Here is a 17,084-nt window from a genome sequence, read left to right as displayed (position 1 = left end):
GGGAAAGAGAGGCATTCAGGCTTCAAATGAGTAATTGCTTTCTTATTGATATTAAATTAATGATTTATTTAAAAGTTTGTTTCTAGGGATAAAGGATTACAATAACATTGAGAAAAATGAACTTGCAAATGATTCTAGTTGTTTTCCATTTTCATGAAAAACCCATGTAAATGATTCTAATGGTTAAAAAGACTATATTGTGAATATTTTATGTTTTTTTTCCATATGAGAGACTAATTTTTTTATAAATTGTTTTATCATAAAAGGATTGATGAAACAACTTAGTACGGCATGAAATAATTTATATTATTAGTTTTAATATTACTGCAGAGGATGAATTGATCTGATTATTGAAGGCTATGCTTAAAATGTAAATGCTCACTAGTTTGAAAGCTTCTTGACTCGCTAATCTTTAGAGTGTTACTTTTAAAGATAAAAAATTTTCCTTCTTCAACCCTCCTTGTCTTTTTGTAGATTGGATAATATTTGTATTCCTTTCATGGCCAGGGTCTTTGTTTAGTGCATGATGCTGAGTATTGAATACATAATTTGGGTGCCCCATAATTCTTATGGGTTTAAAATCATGTTTATGTACAATACTTTTCCTTGTTAGTATAGATTGTTTTTACTTAACAGCCTCTTGTATCACTCTCTTTGAACTTTTGACTATTTACTTATTAAAAAATTTGAACATGAGCTATTTATTAGGCCAAGCACAAATTGTTTGCGAACATTGAGCCAGATTGATAACGTTTAGATTGTTCCGAAAGGATATTCTCTACAATTTTGGTTTTACAGACCCAATTGTTCATGTTCCATGTTTCTATTTGGATGTTTAAAGCGCTATTTTGGATGAAGTCACTTGGGAAAAAGTTGAGCATGCATTTTTAGTGAGGCGGGATTTCAGGCCTCTTTAAGATGATTTTTTGGATTAGCAGCGGTGAATTGCAAAAACTAACCTTTTATATGGATGAATACACAGATATTAACTCTCTTGAGTTCTCCACACCTCAGTGACCCACCTTAGTGAGTTTATGCACCAGAAGCTACTAATAATGTCAAGTCATTTTTCAAAGCACAATTACTTATTGTCCTATCACTAAGATCAAACTAGGCCAATACATAATTGGACAAGACATGTTTTCAAGTAATTTATTTGCTAACTTTGCTTTATTTTTATTTTTATTTTTTGTTGTTGTGTACAATATTAAGTTTGAATTGAAATGATTGTAAGGGTTGCATATGTTTAAATTTGTTTTCTTATAATTGGATTTATCCCTATGATCTTATTTCTTTGAATATGGACCCATGATAATTAATTAATTATTGAATCATTGATGATTGAAAGGATTTTGTTTATTTGTGAGGTCAAATGAGTGCTCCTTAGAGGTTATGGATGTTGATTGCTTCTAGTTGTTGGCATATAGTTTAATTTTCTTTTTCTTCACCACGTTTGTTTGGTTGACATGTTGATATAATATCACAAGTTCAGATATCTCCATTGTTATAGCGATTGTGACTCAATAAATATTTACTCCCAAATAAAGATATTAAAAATTTTTATGCATATCCTTAGATCCAAGTTACTATGGAAAGGACCACCTTACACTAAGAATGGTTTTCTTATTGTGGAAGGATTTTTATAACACTGATTATGTTGGATCAATTGATGATAAAAAAATTACAGTATGTTATTGCATATTTTTTAAAGATAACTTGGTCAAATGGAAGAAGAAGCTTGAAAAAATTATATATGTGGTGGCTAGATGAAGTGTTGAGGCAGAATATAAAGAGTTGATAGAATCTACCTGTGAATTGATGTGGGTTAATATTCTATTCTAATAGTTTAGTTTTCCAAATCTAATAAATATGGCCTTAAATTGTGACAATTATCTTGCCATTTTCATTTCATGTAATCATACGTTTCATGAAAGAACCGAATCACTTTGAGATTGACTATTACTTAATTCAATACCTTATGTCGTCAAAATATATTGTTACCCTTCACATTTCTTGCTTAAAACAGCTGATAGATTATTTCACAGGGCTTTGGTTCTACTTCTTTGTTTTTTTAAATATGTAAAATGGTGCCAGTCTTGTAATTATATAGCTTAAGGGTGAGCATTAATGCTAAAATATTTTATTAGGAAAGTTTTTTTATTTTTGATTTGTGGGCTATGTTTAATTTTTGTGCCTGCGGCATTGTATTTTTCCTTTCTATTATAAATTGGAGAGTTCATTAGTAAGTATGATGCATAAAGAATATACTTTTCCCTAAAATTAAGAATGGAGGACTTGTGGCAACATTTTATTAGCTTGAGTTCCTCTTAACTTTCATTTTGGTGTGCAGAATGCTACAATAAGTGCACTAACTATGCGATGCCCCCTCTCACTGCTATATGTGGTTTATGGACCTTTTATATTTTTTTCACAAGGTCTTCACCTTGGTTGCCAAGATCTTCTTTTGTCGACATAGCATATGCTCTGTCATTGATAGCTACCTACATCAATGACATTGTCATCAATTTTGTTTTAAAAAAACCTTTGCTTGCCGATCAAATTTATTTGTATATAATTATGTATGATGCGGGTGCTTTCGTTTTCGCCGAATCTTGCAGAATCGCGTGAGTGGACTCTTGTGATCGATATAATGCTAGCTCAAATTTTTGTGATTGCGTGATTGCAAATTCGGCCATAATTTTATTTCAAAAATTTTATTCTTTCTTTTTTTTAATTTTTTCTATTTTATTATTTCTAGTTAGATTCTTGCTATTAGAGACTTATTTTTGTGTTGTTTTTTGTTATTTTTGGCAGGCGTTTGTTTATTTGTGTGTTTTGGAGATTATAATATCTGGTTTATACATGTGTAGTGCTGTATCTTATTTCTTTTGCAAGTGGTGTGTCTGTAGCTTGTTCAATAATAGGTGGTTAACCATCTCAATATCTACACCAAGTTGTTTCATGGTTCTTACTGTTTTCAGCCAGGTCAGTAGTCGATCGATGCTTATTTTCATCCAAACTTCGTCAAACTTCCATATTTCATTCCCTCGCTATTTTATGACCACTTCCCCACTAAATCCCCTTCCTAAATATCTTTTAGGAGCCTTAGAACCGTATCATCTATATTAGAGACCGACAAACCAAAGATTTTTTAGAGATTTTTTCTTTCTTGTCCTAATCTAAAATTTCAAAAAAAATTCTTGCCATACCCAAATCATTCCTATCATAGTTCTTAGCTCCAACCATAAATTTTGAAAATCCAACTTTCACCTCCATCAAAATTTCACATCGACACCTATAACCAAAACATAATTCGCCGACCAACTTTGATTTACAATCTCACATCGCTGGAAACCTGATCGGGAGCAAAGGACTCCATGCCGCCAATGAGGAACCCTCAGCAAGGTGTCCAAAAATTTATTATAGAGGATATTCAATGGAAAATCTTTCAATTGCAATAGAGATTTGTCGTTTTTGAGAGATGACAATCAGGTGAGGTTACTCACAACCACAATTGTGACTTATAAAATCGAGAGAAAGAAGTGAATTTCTTCCATCCAATGATGAAGAACCACTGTATTGACGATTTGACATGAAATATCAAATGAGAAGCTATGATCATCGAGTAAAGGTCAATATACCATACTTTGATGGTCACATGAATCCAAATAAATTTATTGAATGATTTCAAGCAATAAAATGAGTTTTTTAATACAAGAATGTTGCTCAGGACTGAAGTGTTAAATGTTCATCCATTAAGTTTAGGAAATATACTTCATTATGATGAGATAACTTGAAGTGTATTCAATAACGAGAAGGGAAGAGTAAGATCATCAAGTGGTCTAAAGATTAAAAGGGAGGTGTAACGCAAATATCATCATCACATTACTGACATCACATGTTCATGTCATAACTTACTTCAAAGAGACACTTATGTGAAGGAGTACACAACTAACTTTTATCAACTCATGCTGAAATGTGAGTTGGTGGAGCCAGAGAAACACACAATAGCAAGTTATTTTAGAGCACACAAATCTTCTATCAGTAATGTGGTATAGTTGCAACCATATTGGATATTATATGATGCATAGACCCTAATACTGAGAGTGAAGAGACAACACCACAGTGTCAGGTCTTTACCATCGTCAAACACAGTTCAATACCCCCCTCCCCTTAAGATCAAGTAGTAGGAGTATCCCTAGTGGAGCATCTCAGCCTACCCCTCTAGAAGGAAATTTAGTTAAGAGTGGAGAAAAGATGACATCTAGCACGATCAGAACTGTTTCAGCTACGAAGTACTTCAAGTGCCACAAGTTTGGGCATATTATATCAAATTGCCCAAATAGGAGAATGATTTCATTCATAGAGCAAAGAGTAGAACAAAGATGTCGAAGAGGAGTATCAGCTTCCAGCCGACAATGAAAAGATGTTAATGGTTCAAGCTGTGTCCATGAGAGAAACTTCAGTATGATAACATGGGTTGTTCTAGAAGGTACCGAGTCCGAGGAACCGATATCAGATAACGAGCAACCCCTGTTACAATTGTTGCCAGATATCTTCATTGAGTGCCTATTGGGTGGCTACTACCGAAAGTGATTCAACAAGTGATAAACCTCATTCCATGATTTTGCTGCCAAAATAACTTGCTTATGAGATGCAACCAGTTGAGTATGAGAAATTACAAAATACACACATGGGAGTTAGAGGCTTAGTTTGTGATAGTATTAGCCTAGATCGAGCTCCAGCTCTGATTGTGCCAAAGAAGTATGACTATTTATTTTATAAGGACAAACTTTAGAAGGACATGTGTTTTGAATTTGCCTAAAATGTACTTGAGCATAGATTTTCTAGTAGGAGGATTGCCTCTGACAAAGCAAGACTATGATTTTGTTATGGTGGTAATAGATCGATTTCAGAAGCCTCCAGTGAAGAAGAAGCCACTCCTAGCTGGGGAGAATGACCCGGGTGCTTTCATTTCCACTAAATCTCGTGGAATCACGTGAGTTGGCTCCACAAACATTAAATTCCTGCTAGTGACTTTCAGCGATTGCGGGAGTATAGATTTTGCCAAAATTTTCTTATTTTAGCATTTTTCATCCTTTTTTAATTTTTTCTTATTCGTTATTTGTAATTAGGGTTCTTGTTATTAGGGACCTGTTTATGTGTTAGTTTTTTCTATTTTGTGAGACTTATTTGGTTTATGATTTGTTGAGATTTTAATCTCTGGGTTATACCTATGGAGTGGTGTATTCTATTCCTTTTGCAAGTGGTGTGTCTATAGCTTGTTTAGGAACAAATGCTTAATCTCCTCGACATCAGGACCACATTTGTGGTTCTCCTTGTTTTCTACCAGGAAAGCTGCCATTCGACGTCTAATCTCATCCAAATGCCTTCAAACTTCCATATTTCTTGCCCTCACTATTTCATAATCACTTCCCCACTAAATCCTTTTACTAAATACCTTCTAGGAACCCTTAGAATGTTTGCTTCCTACTACTTTATCAGTTTGTCTTGTAGGCGATCAAACTCATTGTCACCATTCTCAACTGGATCCTCACTTCCCACCTTATTGGCTACATCTAGTTGTTTGGCTCAAGCTGCTTCCCTGATTGTGGTTGTTACTTCTTCTCTAGTTTTTTGGCGTGTTTAAGATTTCAGAAATTTAACAACCTTCCTCTAGCCATTTCCTTATATTATTTCAGCAAGAATTCATGCCACTTTAACATAAGCAACCATCTATGCTTCAATGAAATCCTGCACTTATTCTCACTGAAGATGATATTTTAGAGTTCGCAAGTCCATTATCTTTTTTTATTGTTGGCAAATTTTCTTTGGGCCACCACAATCTAGAGATTATTTTTATATATATGTGAGAATTACTCTTGATCAGTGATTTCTTTTGCTAGGCTCATTGAATCTCATCATTTTACCATATGATTATATTTAAAAGTAGATTATACTGGATTCTTTTCATGATCTTATTTTGTTAGTGGCTTTCCCATATGTGTTCTAATTTTTCCTCACTTCGATTATTTTTAGAAATAACCCATCACTTTTGTTTGGGTCGTGTTTCCTTATTATTTTTTATATTATTTCAGCGAATCCACTTGATACTTCTTGATACTCTTTGCGCTCTATTCTTGATAAACGATTACAGGTGATGCTGTGATGATATGTCTCTCTAGTCCATTTATGTTTGGAGTTATAGTTGAATTGGATATTACCATTCCTCTTGAAAAAGTGTGGATTGGTTCATTGTCTTGAGGCTATTGACAAAAGTTAGAATTTGGAGGCATTCTTTCTGTTGCTCTTTCTCACAAATTTTTTGTGCATAATTACTTTGAATATATCAAAGCTTATTCGAAACGGAAGAAATCAAACATCAAGGCACAAGGAAGCATATATATGATTAGATTTCACTTTCAAAGATGGTGGTTATTCCTACACCTACTTCAGGTTAGGCTTGCGCTCAGAATTTATAATCAACTAGAGAACTTTCAATGGAATCTGAGCTTTCTAGGCTTAGGGATATGGCCAACTCACTGTTTGAAAGCATGAACATTAGTTTTGAATCTCCTATCATTCTAGCCATTAACCATGTTTCAAAGTAGCCTTATGATCCGAGTATCTGGATTATTGATGTTATGGTCGATAGGATGTTTTAAATATATTTTTTTGAATTGGGCAGAGGAAAATAAAAATATTTCACTACCCTATTCACAACAAGGATTCAAGGAAGACATTTTAAAAGAGAGTATGTAGTTTTCATTTTTAGCTCAAGGATTCTTCATCTTATGCTATCATGCTATATGTAATTTCGTTTTGTCTTTTTTACTTCCGCTTGGAAATTCTTCATAATTAAATCATGTTATGTCCATATCATTAATTGGTTATAGAATTATGTTTTTTATACAAAAATTTTTACAAAAACACTTTAAGAAGTATATGAGGAATATATGAAGAAAACTTGGCATGAAGTTCTATTATTTCAAACAACATTGTTGGGTTTGTCAACATTGCTTGGTTTGTTTTGCCATGTCTAATAGAAATTTACATTTTGGACAAAATGGCTAAGACGTTCTCAATTATCCAGAGCTAATTTTGATCACCACAATGATATGTTGTGCAATTGGACGCCAATACATGCATTTCTTTCAATGCCAAGCTTATTGAATTTTTAATCTAAGGGCTTTCGGAGTGATTATATTTGACATCATTTAAAGATGTGAAATTTCTATGCAGGATTAGATTTTGAACATGCACCCATTTTTAATGGTATTTGGAATGTTTTGCATATTTTTGAAATGCTAAGGTGAGTGCACATCATCTTCATGGAAAAAAAAAGAGTGGTTTTTTGCTGTTATTAGGTTCACACTGCTCAGTCCTTTGTTTTATTTTATTTATTTTTATATGTTATATTTTTTTCTCTACACTTTGTTTGGTAATTTGTGCCTCTACGTCGCTCCAAGGCCATGGGCAGCAAGCAACATCCATCTCCCTATGAATAATAATGATTTTATTTTGCACCACAGCATACCACAATATCTCTAAACAAAAGCCTAATTTCTTAAGGCCGTGCATTGCTGATCCGCCAAATAAATCCAGTTCACCACTTTAAACATTTTAGAGAATTTCATTATATTTTCTAATTTTTTTTCTGATGCATGCTTTTGAGATGCTATTTTTTTTTCTTATTGTTTATTCTCATATCTCACATAATTTTTTCAGGAGGCATACTTTTATGTGGTCCACCTGGCGTGGGTAAGACTTTACTGGCAAAGGCTGTCGCAGGGGAGGCCGGTGTCAATTTTTTCTCCATTTCTGCTTCACAATTTGTTGAAATTTATGTTGGGGTTGGTGCATCACGTGTACGAGCACTTTATCAGGAAGCGAGAGAAAACGTAAGCTAACTAGCGTCACATTGTTTGCCCTCGCATGGAAAATTAAGTCATGCTGGTTGCATGCAGTCACAAATTTGACTTTTTGAACAATTAAATGCCTTGTTTCTCTCCTAAACAAATTCTCTTACTTCTTTTGATCCATATAGGCTCCTTCTGTTGTATTCATTGACGAGCTTGATGCTGTTGGTAGAGAGCGGGGATTAATTAAGGGTTCTGGTGGACAGGAACGAGATGCTACTTTAAATCAGGTAGTTTAAACAATATAAAATCACTTTGAAATTTTCTATAGTTTCTGAGGTCTCTCTCTTTGGATTTTTCAAGCTGCTTGTATGCTTGGATGGATTTGAAGGAAGAGGTGATGTCATCACTATTGCTGCAACAAACAGACCAGATATTCTTGACCCTGCCCTTGTTCGTCCTGGGCGTTTTGATAGAAAAATATATATCCCAAAACCCAGTTTGACTGGTCGTGTTGAGATTCTGAAGGTAGCTTTCTCTCATATGGTTTAATGTGCTGATATGTGTATTTCTTATAACGATATCTTAATTTCATGTAAGAAAATCGCTCACTCTTTTCCTTCAAGACATTTTAGCCACCGTGTTCTTTTTCCTTCAGCCAAACTCATACTTTGTTTGGCAGTGCTGTGCTATACAAACTAAAAAAGTAACTGCTCTCACTAAGAGAGATGAATTGCTCTTCAAGTACTTGCACCATGTCATGAAGATGCAGTGTCAGAATGCATTGGAATAAATTTTGTGGTTTACAACGTAGATAATGCTTGTGTTGCAGTACCTTTTTTGAGAAAAATTGCAGAAAAAACTCATTACCAAGCAAAACCCTTTTATGTCATTCCCGGGAGGGAGAAATTTTGAAGTATAATTTGTTCTTAAATATATTCTATTTAGAATTGTCATATAATGTCTCAAATATATGATTTCTTTTGATTTTCTGTGCTTCTATTCCTTGCTGGAGCCTGATAAGTCTAAGCATAATCATGCTACAAAGGATCTTTTAACATTAGTTTTGTTCTAGTTCATGGTGCCGCACTATTAAGAATTTCTCCCACTTTGTATTTAGTTTGTTGCTGCAGGTCCTCCGTTAAACTTTAAATGACCAAGTTCTTTCCTAATTCTAACATATAGTCATTTAAGGTTAATGCCAACATGGTGAATGAATTCTATTTTCAGATCCAAATATAATAATTGTAAGACATTATGTAACATTCCAAACTTTATATGCCTATATTCTTTGCAGCTTTGACTTGCATCAAGAAGTTTTATCTGTTATTTTTGAAAGCATAGTAGATTGTTAATTAGGGTTTCTTTTGGTAGAAATTCTACATATGGTCACCAAGATACTTTCTTACATAGATGTTTAGATATGCATCTTTAATCAAATTTAAGGATTTGTATTTAACAGGTACATGCTCAGAAGAAACCCATGGCAGAAGATGTAGATTACTTTGCTGTTGCTAGCATGACAGAGGGAATGGTTGGTGCTGAACTTGCGAACATAGTTGAGATTGCAGCCATAAATATGATGAGAGATGGAAGAGCTGAGGTACATGTCTCATGTGATGGTTGACTTTATTTTCTTATTTTCAATATTCTACTGTCACGGAGAGCCTAATACTTTGGTATATTTTCATGCTTAGATTATGTGCAGATTCAGATAAATATTGTCTTCTGTATCTGAATTTCAGCGTGTACTGGCTTTTTGAATTCTTTACATTGGAAGATACATTATCTATTTGATTTTTTGCTTTGTAAAATAGTCTTTCCATATTGTTAATTACCATTATAGGTCTCATTTCTATTATATAATCTGCCCTATTCATTTCTCGTTAATGTTTAATTTTAAATCTTTGTCCATGAATTAAACTGGTCAAGGAATTACATCATTAATGATGCAGGGCATCAACCTGTACACGGACAACACTTTACCGCGATTCCTTGCCTTGGACTGGCTCAGTCCAGGCAATGGAGGGATCGACCGGTCCTTCTAGGCATGGGCTTCTCTCTTATTTGGAATGGTGTCCACTCTTTTTACCCTAGGTTTCTATATATATTATTCCTTCTTGTTTAGGTCAGTCTTTTGGATGTGTCAGGACATTTCCCGACATCCTTTTCCTCCCTTCTAGGATTATATCCAAAGGCAGACGGTGTTTTGGCAGTAGCTCGTATGAGGTAATGATCTTCTTCAAAGTTCTAGTGGTGGCTCTTCCTCTAGCCCATCCACCCTCAACTTCCCAATAGCCAGCCGCCCCTTCCAAACTTCCATTCCTTGCCTCTTCCCTACTACCTGCCCTTGTGGATCGACTCATCACACATTTGGAAATACAATCCTAGCTGAGTCATGCTTTTGAGTTTGTTGTTATTGTCCCCTTTCTGGTGTGTTGGTTGTAATTGTCTATTGGCTTTCTTGTTTCTACTAATAATATTTTCTTGTTGTTGTTGTTGTTTTGGCTTAACTATGGTATCAATCGGGTCAGTGATTCAATCACCAACTCCATTGGCAATCATAAAATCGTAATGTTAAATTGGCTCATTCAAAATTGGCTCATTCACAATCTCAATCGTTTAATCATAACAAAATGTTGTAATTTTAAATTATGTTATGACTACAGCAAGATCTACTATCTGAATATATATATAACAGCTTCAGCTATATATATATATATAATTATTAAATAATTTATCATTGGTATATATACTAAAAAAATGTGTGAAATAAAAAAAAAGTATTTAAATGCAGATCAAAGATGTAATTTTAAGATTTTTTTGAACCTAAAGTCTGAGTGCATCAGACTAAAATTTTTAAGCTAATTAAAATAATATTTTGCTACTAATAGTCAAGCCACATATTTTTGCAATATATTTATTCAGTTTCCTTTCATTGGAAGCTGTTTTACTTGAGATAAACTTATATGTAACTGTGTTAGATATATTTCTTGACTTGATGAAAGGAGCTGTAGGCACAGTGGCTGCTGCATCAGAGATGAGAATCTCTGTTGCGTGGTGGATTTGGTGGATTTCATTGTAATCCTTTCCCCCTTAATTTTCATGATTCATCACCACTATCTTCTTCAGCTATATTTTTTCTTTGACCTTTAATTTGTATTTGCTCGAGTATCTTCCAGAATAACTCCATCCAACGTACCTTTGGTCCTCTTCCCTTTCTGAGATTTCACTTATTAAGTCTAGCTTGTTGGCTTGTTCGCTAATTTGTTTTTTGTCTTCACTTTTGATTGTTCTATCGTCTCCATCTCTGTTTCAGCCACCTTATCATTACTGGTTCCAGCTTTCTCTATATACTAATTTCTTCTTTATCATTTATTACCTCCTTATTTTTTCCCATTCTATTCTGTTGTCTTGTGTGTTTGTTTGTACCTTCTGCTTTGCCCAGCACCAAAATCCTTTTTACGGCGTTTCAATGATTTTATGAAATTTCCACAATAACATTCATTACATACTCCTATAACAAGATGCTCAATCATAATGTTAAGGAAAAAATTATGAATCTGCCAATAGCCCTTTTATTATCTTTTAGCAAATAACCCAATGATACCACTCTAGGACTCCTAGAAGGTATTTAGGAAGCGGGATATGCTAGGAAGTGGTTGTGGGATGGCAAGGGATAGGTAATATGTGCTTTCGACAATTTTGAACAGGGATAAACATCATTCGATGGCTGTCCCAGCAGAAATTAACAAACAGAGCTCCGGAACGATGAGGTACAGTGGTCGAGGAGATTCATCACATGTTGATGAGCCAATTACAGACATACACACCACTTGCAAAGGGAAGATGATACAACATTCTAAGCAGAGATTTAGAGATTATATTCTTCATAATGCTCAAACAAAGCAAAAATCTTAACAAATAGAAAAACAAACATAAATAATCACCAAAGTAAATATCTAATTAGAAATAAGGAAAAAGTAGGAAATAAATTATAAAAGGTAAAAGTTCTTGATGAGATTGATAACAGACAACCACTTGCTTATTTCATTTGCTGTACACCCCCCTCCCTTCTGTTCCACAATATCGTGGAACTTTTGATATCGGGATCACTGAAAGATCACGATCGGGATCGTGGGATGCCTACTCCCATGAGTCTGGATGCTCTTGTATCATTCACCCTTACTAGGATATGCATTTTCTTGTTCTCTGAAGGCTTATGGAATCTGTCTATCATCACCATAACAAAATCATCGGCTTGTTCTGTCGGTGGCATTCTCACTTTAGAATCTATGCTAGCAACCTTTTTGTGCAAATCTAAAACACATATATCTCTCCAAAGTTTGTCTTCATAGAATAAATAACCTTCTATTTTGGCATAGCCATAGCTAGAACTACACAGAGATGGGTATTCTGATGAATTAAGCCTCGAGCCATTACATCTGGAACCTACTTCTCCCACTTATAGTACTCGATTAAACGTATTAGATAAACAAGTTTGTCTAGAGAATATGACATTGAAATACAATTTGTAGCATGTTGTATTACTTTTAGTGGCAACCTTCCACTATGTAAAGTGTTAGTTAGGAGTTACAACAATTTTCTCAGCAAGAGACGCCTCTTTTCTGGTATTAGCTCATCATTTTTACTACCTTCTGCGACAACCAATATTAGTGCTGTTGATGTCTCTCTTATAGGCTTAGCTTGAATCACAAGCATCTCTTCATCATTAGTTGGAAGCTGATACATCTCTCTGGCGTCTTCATTTTCTCGTGTCTAACAGTCCATTTATTTAATTGCTTATTTCTCGGTGAATGGTATTATTCTCGTGTCACGATCTGGTTGGAGGCTTGTAATTAACCGAGGAGAGAGCAATTGGTCGGACAATATGAACTAAGCTTTCTATATTCATTTATCATTTAACAAATAAAAAAGCTGTAAATCAAACTAAATTAAAGTAGTAAAATTAAATTTACCTCGTTACTAGTTGTTTGTGCCTTGTATAATATTTTCTCTTCTTTGATCTTCTTTTACTCACTGAATTAAACTTGAAATTTTAACTTAAGCCTGAACAAAGATAGTGAATAATCACACTCTTAAACAACAATAATATATAAGAAAGAAAAAATAATATGTATGCTAGTTAAAATTTTAATAATTTAATAGAAACATTTCATATATTATTTAATGAATCTTACTATATTGATAATATATTAATATCATTTTATATTTGTACAATCATCATAGGAGTACCGTTTAAACCACTTTATGTACTTCAATATTAATATCCTTTTTCATTTATATGCACAGGTACATTAACATTCTCTTGCTAGTGTCATTAACACGACTCTATCATAGTCAGTCATGCACATAAAAATATCAATATAAACATATTATTCATGTGCTCATCACATTAAATTCAATATACTATATATAACATACACAATGCATGATAATAATTAACTAAATACATTCATAACAATATGGCCAATAAATGAATGAACATATAAATCAAAATAAATCTTGTACAACTATCATTATCTATTAATGTAAAATGGAGGAGAACCAAAATATACTATGTATTAAAGGAACTAGTATTTACCTCAATGTTAATTAATTTGTTATTTGACTTGCCTTAATGTTGAGTCCTCTTATGAGAAACCTAACATAAACATAGTATTTATAAATAAATTATTATTTTAGTTATCAATTAACTTTATTTATATATAAAATTATTATAGTTTACTTTATGTACTCCTGCTTAAATTTCTATTCAATACATATATCTATGCCGCTCCCTGGTTATTATATATATATGGCGCTCACACTCACGCTCTGCTATGGTTTTGCCATGGCGATCCCTGCTTATTACTCCACTACTTTTCTTCGTCGATCAAACTCTCTTGCCGTTGTCGTCGCTGTTGACGTGCGTCATCGACTTCGTCGATCGAGTCGTCTCTGCTCGTGCGTTGGCTGTTTCGGGCTCCGTCCCGTGCCTTCCAGCCGGCGCCTCTCGTCCTCAGGCTCGAGCTGAAATCGCGGGGGCTTTTCCGCTCCTGCTTGTTTCGGGTTTTCTTTCCAGTTTGCTCTGAGATCGTAGGGGCTTCGTTTCCGCTCCAGTTCCCTCTTCCTGGTTTTCGCTCCTTCCACTTTGTTCCTCGAGCTGAGATCGCAGGAGCTTCGCCGCTCCCTGTTTCGGGTTTCTGCTCCTTTCAATTTGCTCTCTGCTTTGCTACGCCACATCTCCATTTTTTGTGGATGGATTCAGAAAGATCTTATGCTGCTGCACTTGCGGGTGTCCACGCTTCAGATACACCTAAATCTTGCTCTTTCTCGTCTTCGTTTGAGTGGACGGAGGACATCAAGAAACCTGGTAGGAAGAATGAGAAACCTGCTATCTTTTTTACAGAAGTTGAAGGTATTCAACTTGCTTCCTCCTGTCGACTGAATTTGGTCCGAAAATTTATGTATGACCATCCCAAAATGGAGCTGATTCGTAAAGAATTTGATCTTATGCACCTTTTTGGAGAGTGAAAAGTTGGACCATTAGATAGAAGACATGTTTTTATACAACTAAATAATGAAGAGGATTGCTCGCGCTTTTTTGCTGGAAGGATAATCTAGATTGATAACAGAGCAATGAAGATTCTGAAATGGTCTGTGGATTTTGACCCACAGACGGAACCACCAATCATTCCGGGTTGGATTCGCCTCCCTGGTCTGAAATTTCATTATTTTACTAAAAAAGTGTTGTACTATATTGCCTCAGGTTATGGTAAGCCACTCGAAACGGACATTCCTATTTTTAATTTTTCTCGTCTATCTGAAGCCAGAGTACTTGTTGAAATAGACCTTAATCTTGTATTAAGGTCTATTTTTCGTAAATATTTTTTTAATTATTGTATCATTTTCATGAATTTTAAGTTCTAATGAATAAGCTATTTGGGTTGAGTATTATGAATTTTAAAGTCTTCGGAACTGATTTGGGTGTCATGATATGATTTAAAAAAAAAAAAAGAAAGAAATGAGGGAGAGTTGAAGCCAAACTATTGATGTAAAAACATCAAACGAATTCCAACCCAAAGAACTTTTGGGTGAGAAAAGGTAACAACAATATCTTATGACCTATGGTCTGTAGGTAATTTAGGCCTTTTTGATAAATTCTTTTTTAGCTTCAAATGTATCAAGTTTTATATAAATATTCTAGTGTATGATATTTTAAGTGCAAGAAAAATATATATCTTGATTTGCAAGCCTTAAACTCTTAGATTGCAAATTTATTTGAAGTCTTGACAAATTTACAATTTGTTTTATCATAGATATTGATAGAAAAAATAAAATAATTTGCATAAGGATTTGATTGCATCTTGGTAAAGTCTTGTTTTCTTGAAGTTGAGCACTTCCTTTCCAAAGTTTTCACTCACAATAAAGTTTGAAGATAAGTTCATGCAATGAATTTTTATCATGTTACATGATAGTGCTCACTAATTAAATTTTTATGCTTGCTCCATAAATTTGTAAAAGAATATACTAGATGTGTTAGCCAGTAATATGAAATGAATCTATCATGAAAATAATTCATTCACCTCAAACTTATTGGAGTGTCAAGTCCACCTAAAAGTATTTAAGATAAGTCCATCTAAAAAAATTATTCTTGGTTGTTCAAAAAAAATAGTAATATTACAATAGTGGGAGACCTTTTGTTGAGATTTGGGGTTAGAAATGACTGAATTTTTTAATTTAATATTTAATGATGAGCTTTGGAATTTTTAGTGAATGTTGAGAGTTTTGTTATGGTATAGTAGTAGAAATATCAAGAATAGTTTAAATTGAGCTGATATAGGCTGCTTTGAAAGGTCTTTTTTGGGAATGGCTTTAAGGTTGATTAAGAGAGTTTAAATGCTTATCCATGATTAACTTCAGATGTGCACTTATGATATTGAATAAATGAATAGGTTGGTGGAGTTTATGGGAGTATCGAGGAGTGGAAAATATGACTAAGTCCTAGTTTTACCTAATTTGATGGAGCGCTATGAGTGAGATTTTTTAGTGTATGTAAGGTTTTGGTTTGGTCACTGATGTTGGAGTTTTCTAGGGATTTAGAAGATGTGAGAAAAGTTTAAAGTAGAAGCGACGTAGGGAGTTAATAATTTGCATTTCTAATTTTTATTTTATTTTTTTATAATTTTCAATTTGAATTCTTTAATAATATTTGTGATATTGGTGTTAACCCACACCACAAAGAAATGCATATCTTATTGCTGAAATCCAGAGAGGTTACAATCAAGGCTTTTGAAAACAAGAAATAATGACAACAAACAAAACAACAACACTTTAGGGTGAGGATGAAGTTCGTGAGTGCCAGCTGGAAGCAGGTAGGGGCAGGTTGGGGTTATGGGTTCAGTAGTGTAGTTTCGCGAAAGGTGGAAAAGAGTGGTTGGGAGATGGGTAGAGGTAAAGGGTTGGAATAGGAAGGCTGGAGAGGGGAGGAGGGCAGCAGGTTGGGGCGTGGGGGAAGATTCAAGGCAATAGGTGGAGAGGAGGGTTTTGTGGCTATAGGTTTGAGCCCAAGTTCTGAAGGGGAGGCGACAACAAAAGGGAACAAGAGGAGGGCTGACTTTGGAGTTGGCAGTGGGTGAAACGTCTGGAAGGCATTAACAGGTTGAGGCTGATCTGGACAGAGTGGAAGATGGGTCTGGAAAGCAATGACAAAGAGAGGAGGTGGGTCTGGAAAGGGGCAGCAATGGGAGCCGCAGAAGAACAACTACATAAGGCTATTTGACGGCTGCAATTGGGACAAGGTAGCGGAGGAGGAGAATTTTGGAGATAATCACCACCTGGGAGCGAGATTGTCGGTTGTCAAATTAGAAATTGTCGGTTGCTTTAAAAATGTAATTTAATGTTATATAGTTTAGAAAATTAATATTTCAATTTTTGAAAATATGAGACCGAACTGATTTCATATAAACAAGAGTCTAAATAATCGAGCACAACACCGCAAGTAATGCATCTATCCTGAAGAATAAACACATTACTTTCTGGTGAAGCTTGATTAAATAAACAAATGAATTTATTACATCCGTTTTAGTCTGCGAAAATCTTTTGTTTTGACCGACAAGTTCTCTTATCTAATATAGAAGATTAGATATGATTTATATTAAGCTGGGTTTATAAAGTTTCCTATAAGAGCAAACTCCTATAGTTAATTACATCTTAAGCAAC

General features: G+C 34.4%; 1 protein-coding gene across 1 annotated transcript in view; it reads left to right on the top strand.

Moving 5' to 3' along the window:
* LOC110037098 (probable inactive ATP-dependent zinc metalloprotease FTSHI 2, chloroplastic) overlaps positions 1-17,084 on the top strand; it is a 93,372-nt gene that overhangs the window by 7,694 nt on the left and 68,594 nt on the right. Inside the window, exons 2-5 of the mRNA XM_020741674.1 lie at positions 7,729-7,901; positions 8,048-8,149; positions 8,223-8,387; positions 9,322-9,462. Of these exons, the coding sequence (XP_020597333.1) occupies positions 7,729-7,901; positions 8,048-8,149; positions 8,223-8,387; positions 9,322-9,462 (581 nt within the window). The remainder of the gene's footprint in view (positions 1-7,728; positions 7,902-8,047; positions 8,150-8,222; positions 8,388-9,321; positions 9,463-17,084) is intronic.

The sequence above is a fragment of the Phalaenopsis equestris genome, unplaced genomic scaffold, assembly GCF_001263595.1.
Source record: "Phalaenopsis equestris unplaced genomic scaffold, ASM126359v1 Scaffold215170, whole genome shotgun sequence".
NCBI lineage: Eukaryota > Viridiplantae > Streptophyta > Magnoliopsida > Asparagales > Orchidaceae > Phalaenopsis > Phalaenopsis equestris.
The sequence above is the reverse complement of the archived record's forward strand: the minus strand, read 5'-3'. Positions and strand labels throughout refer to the sequence as shown.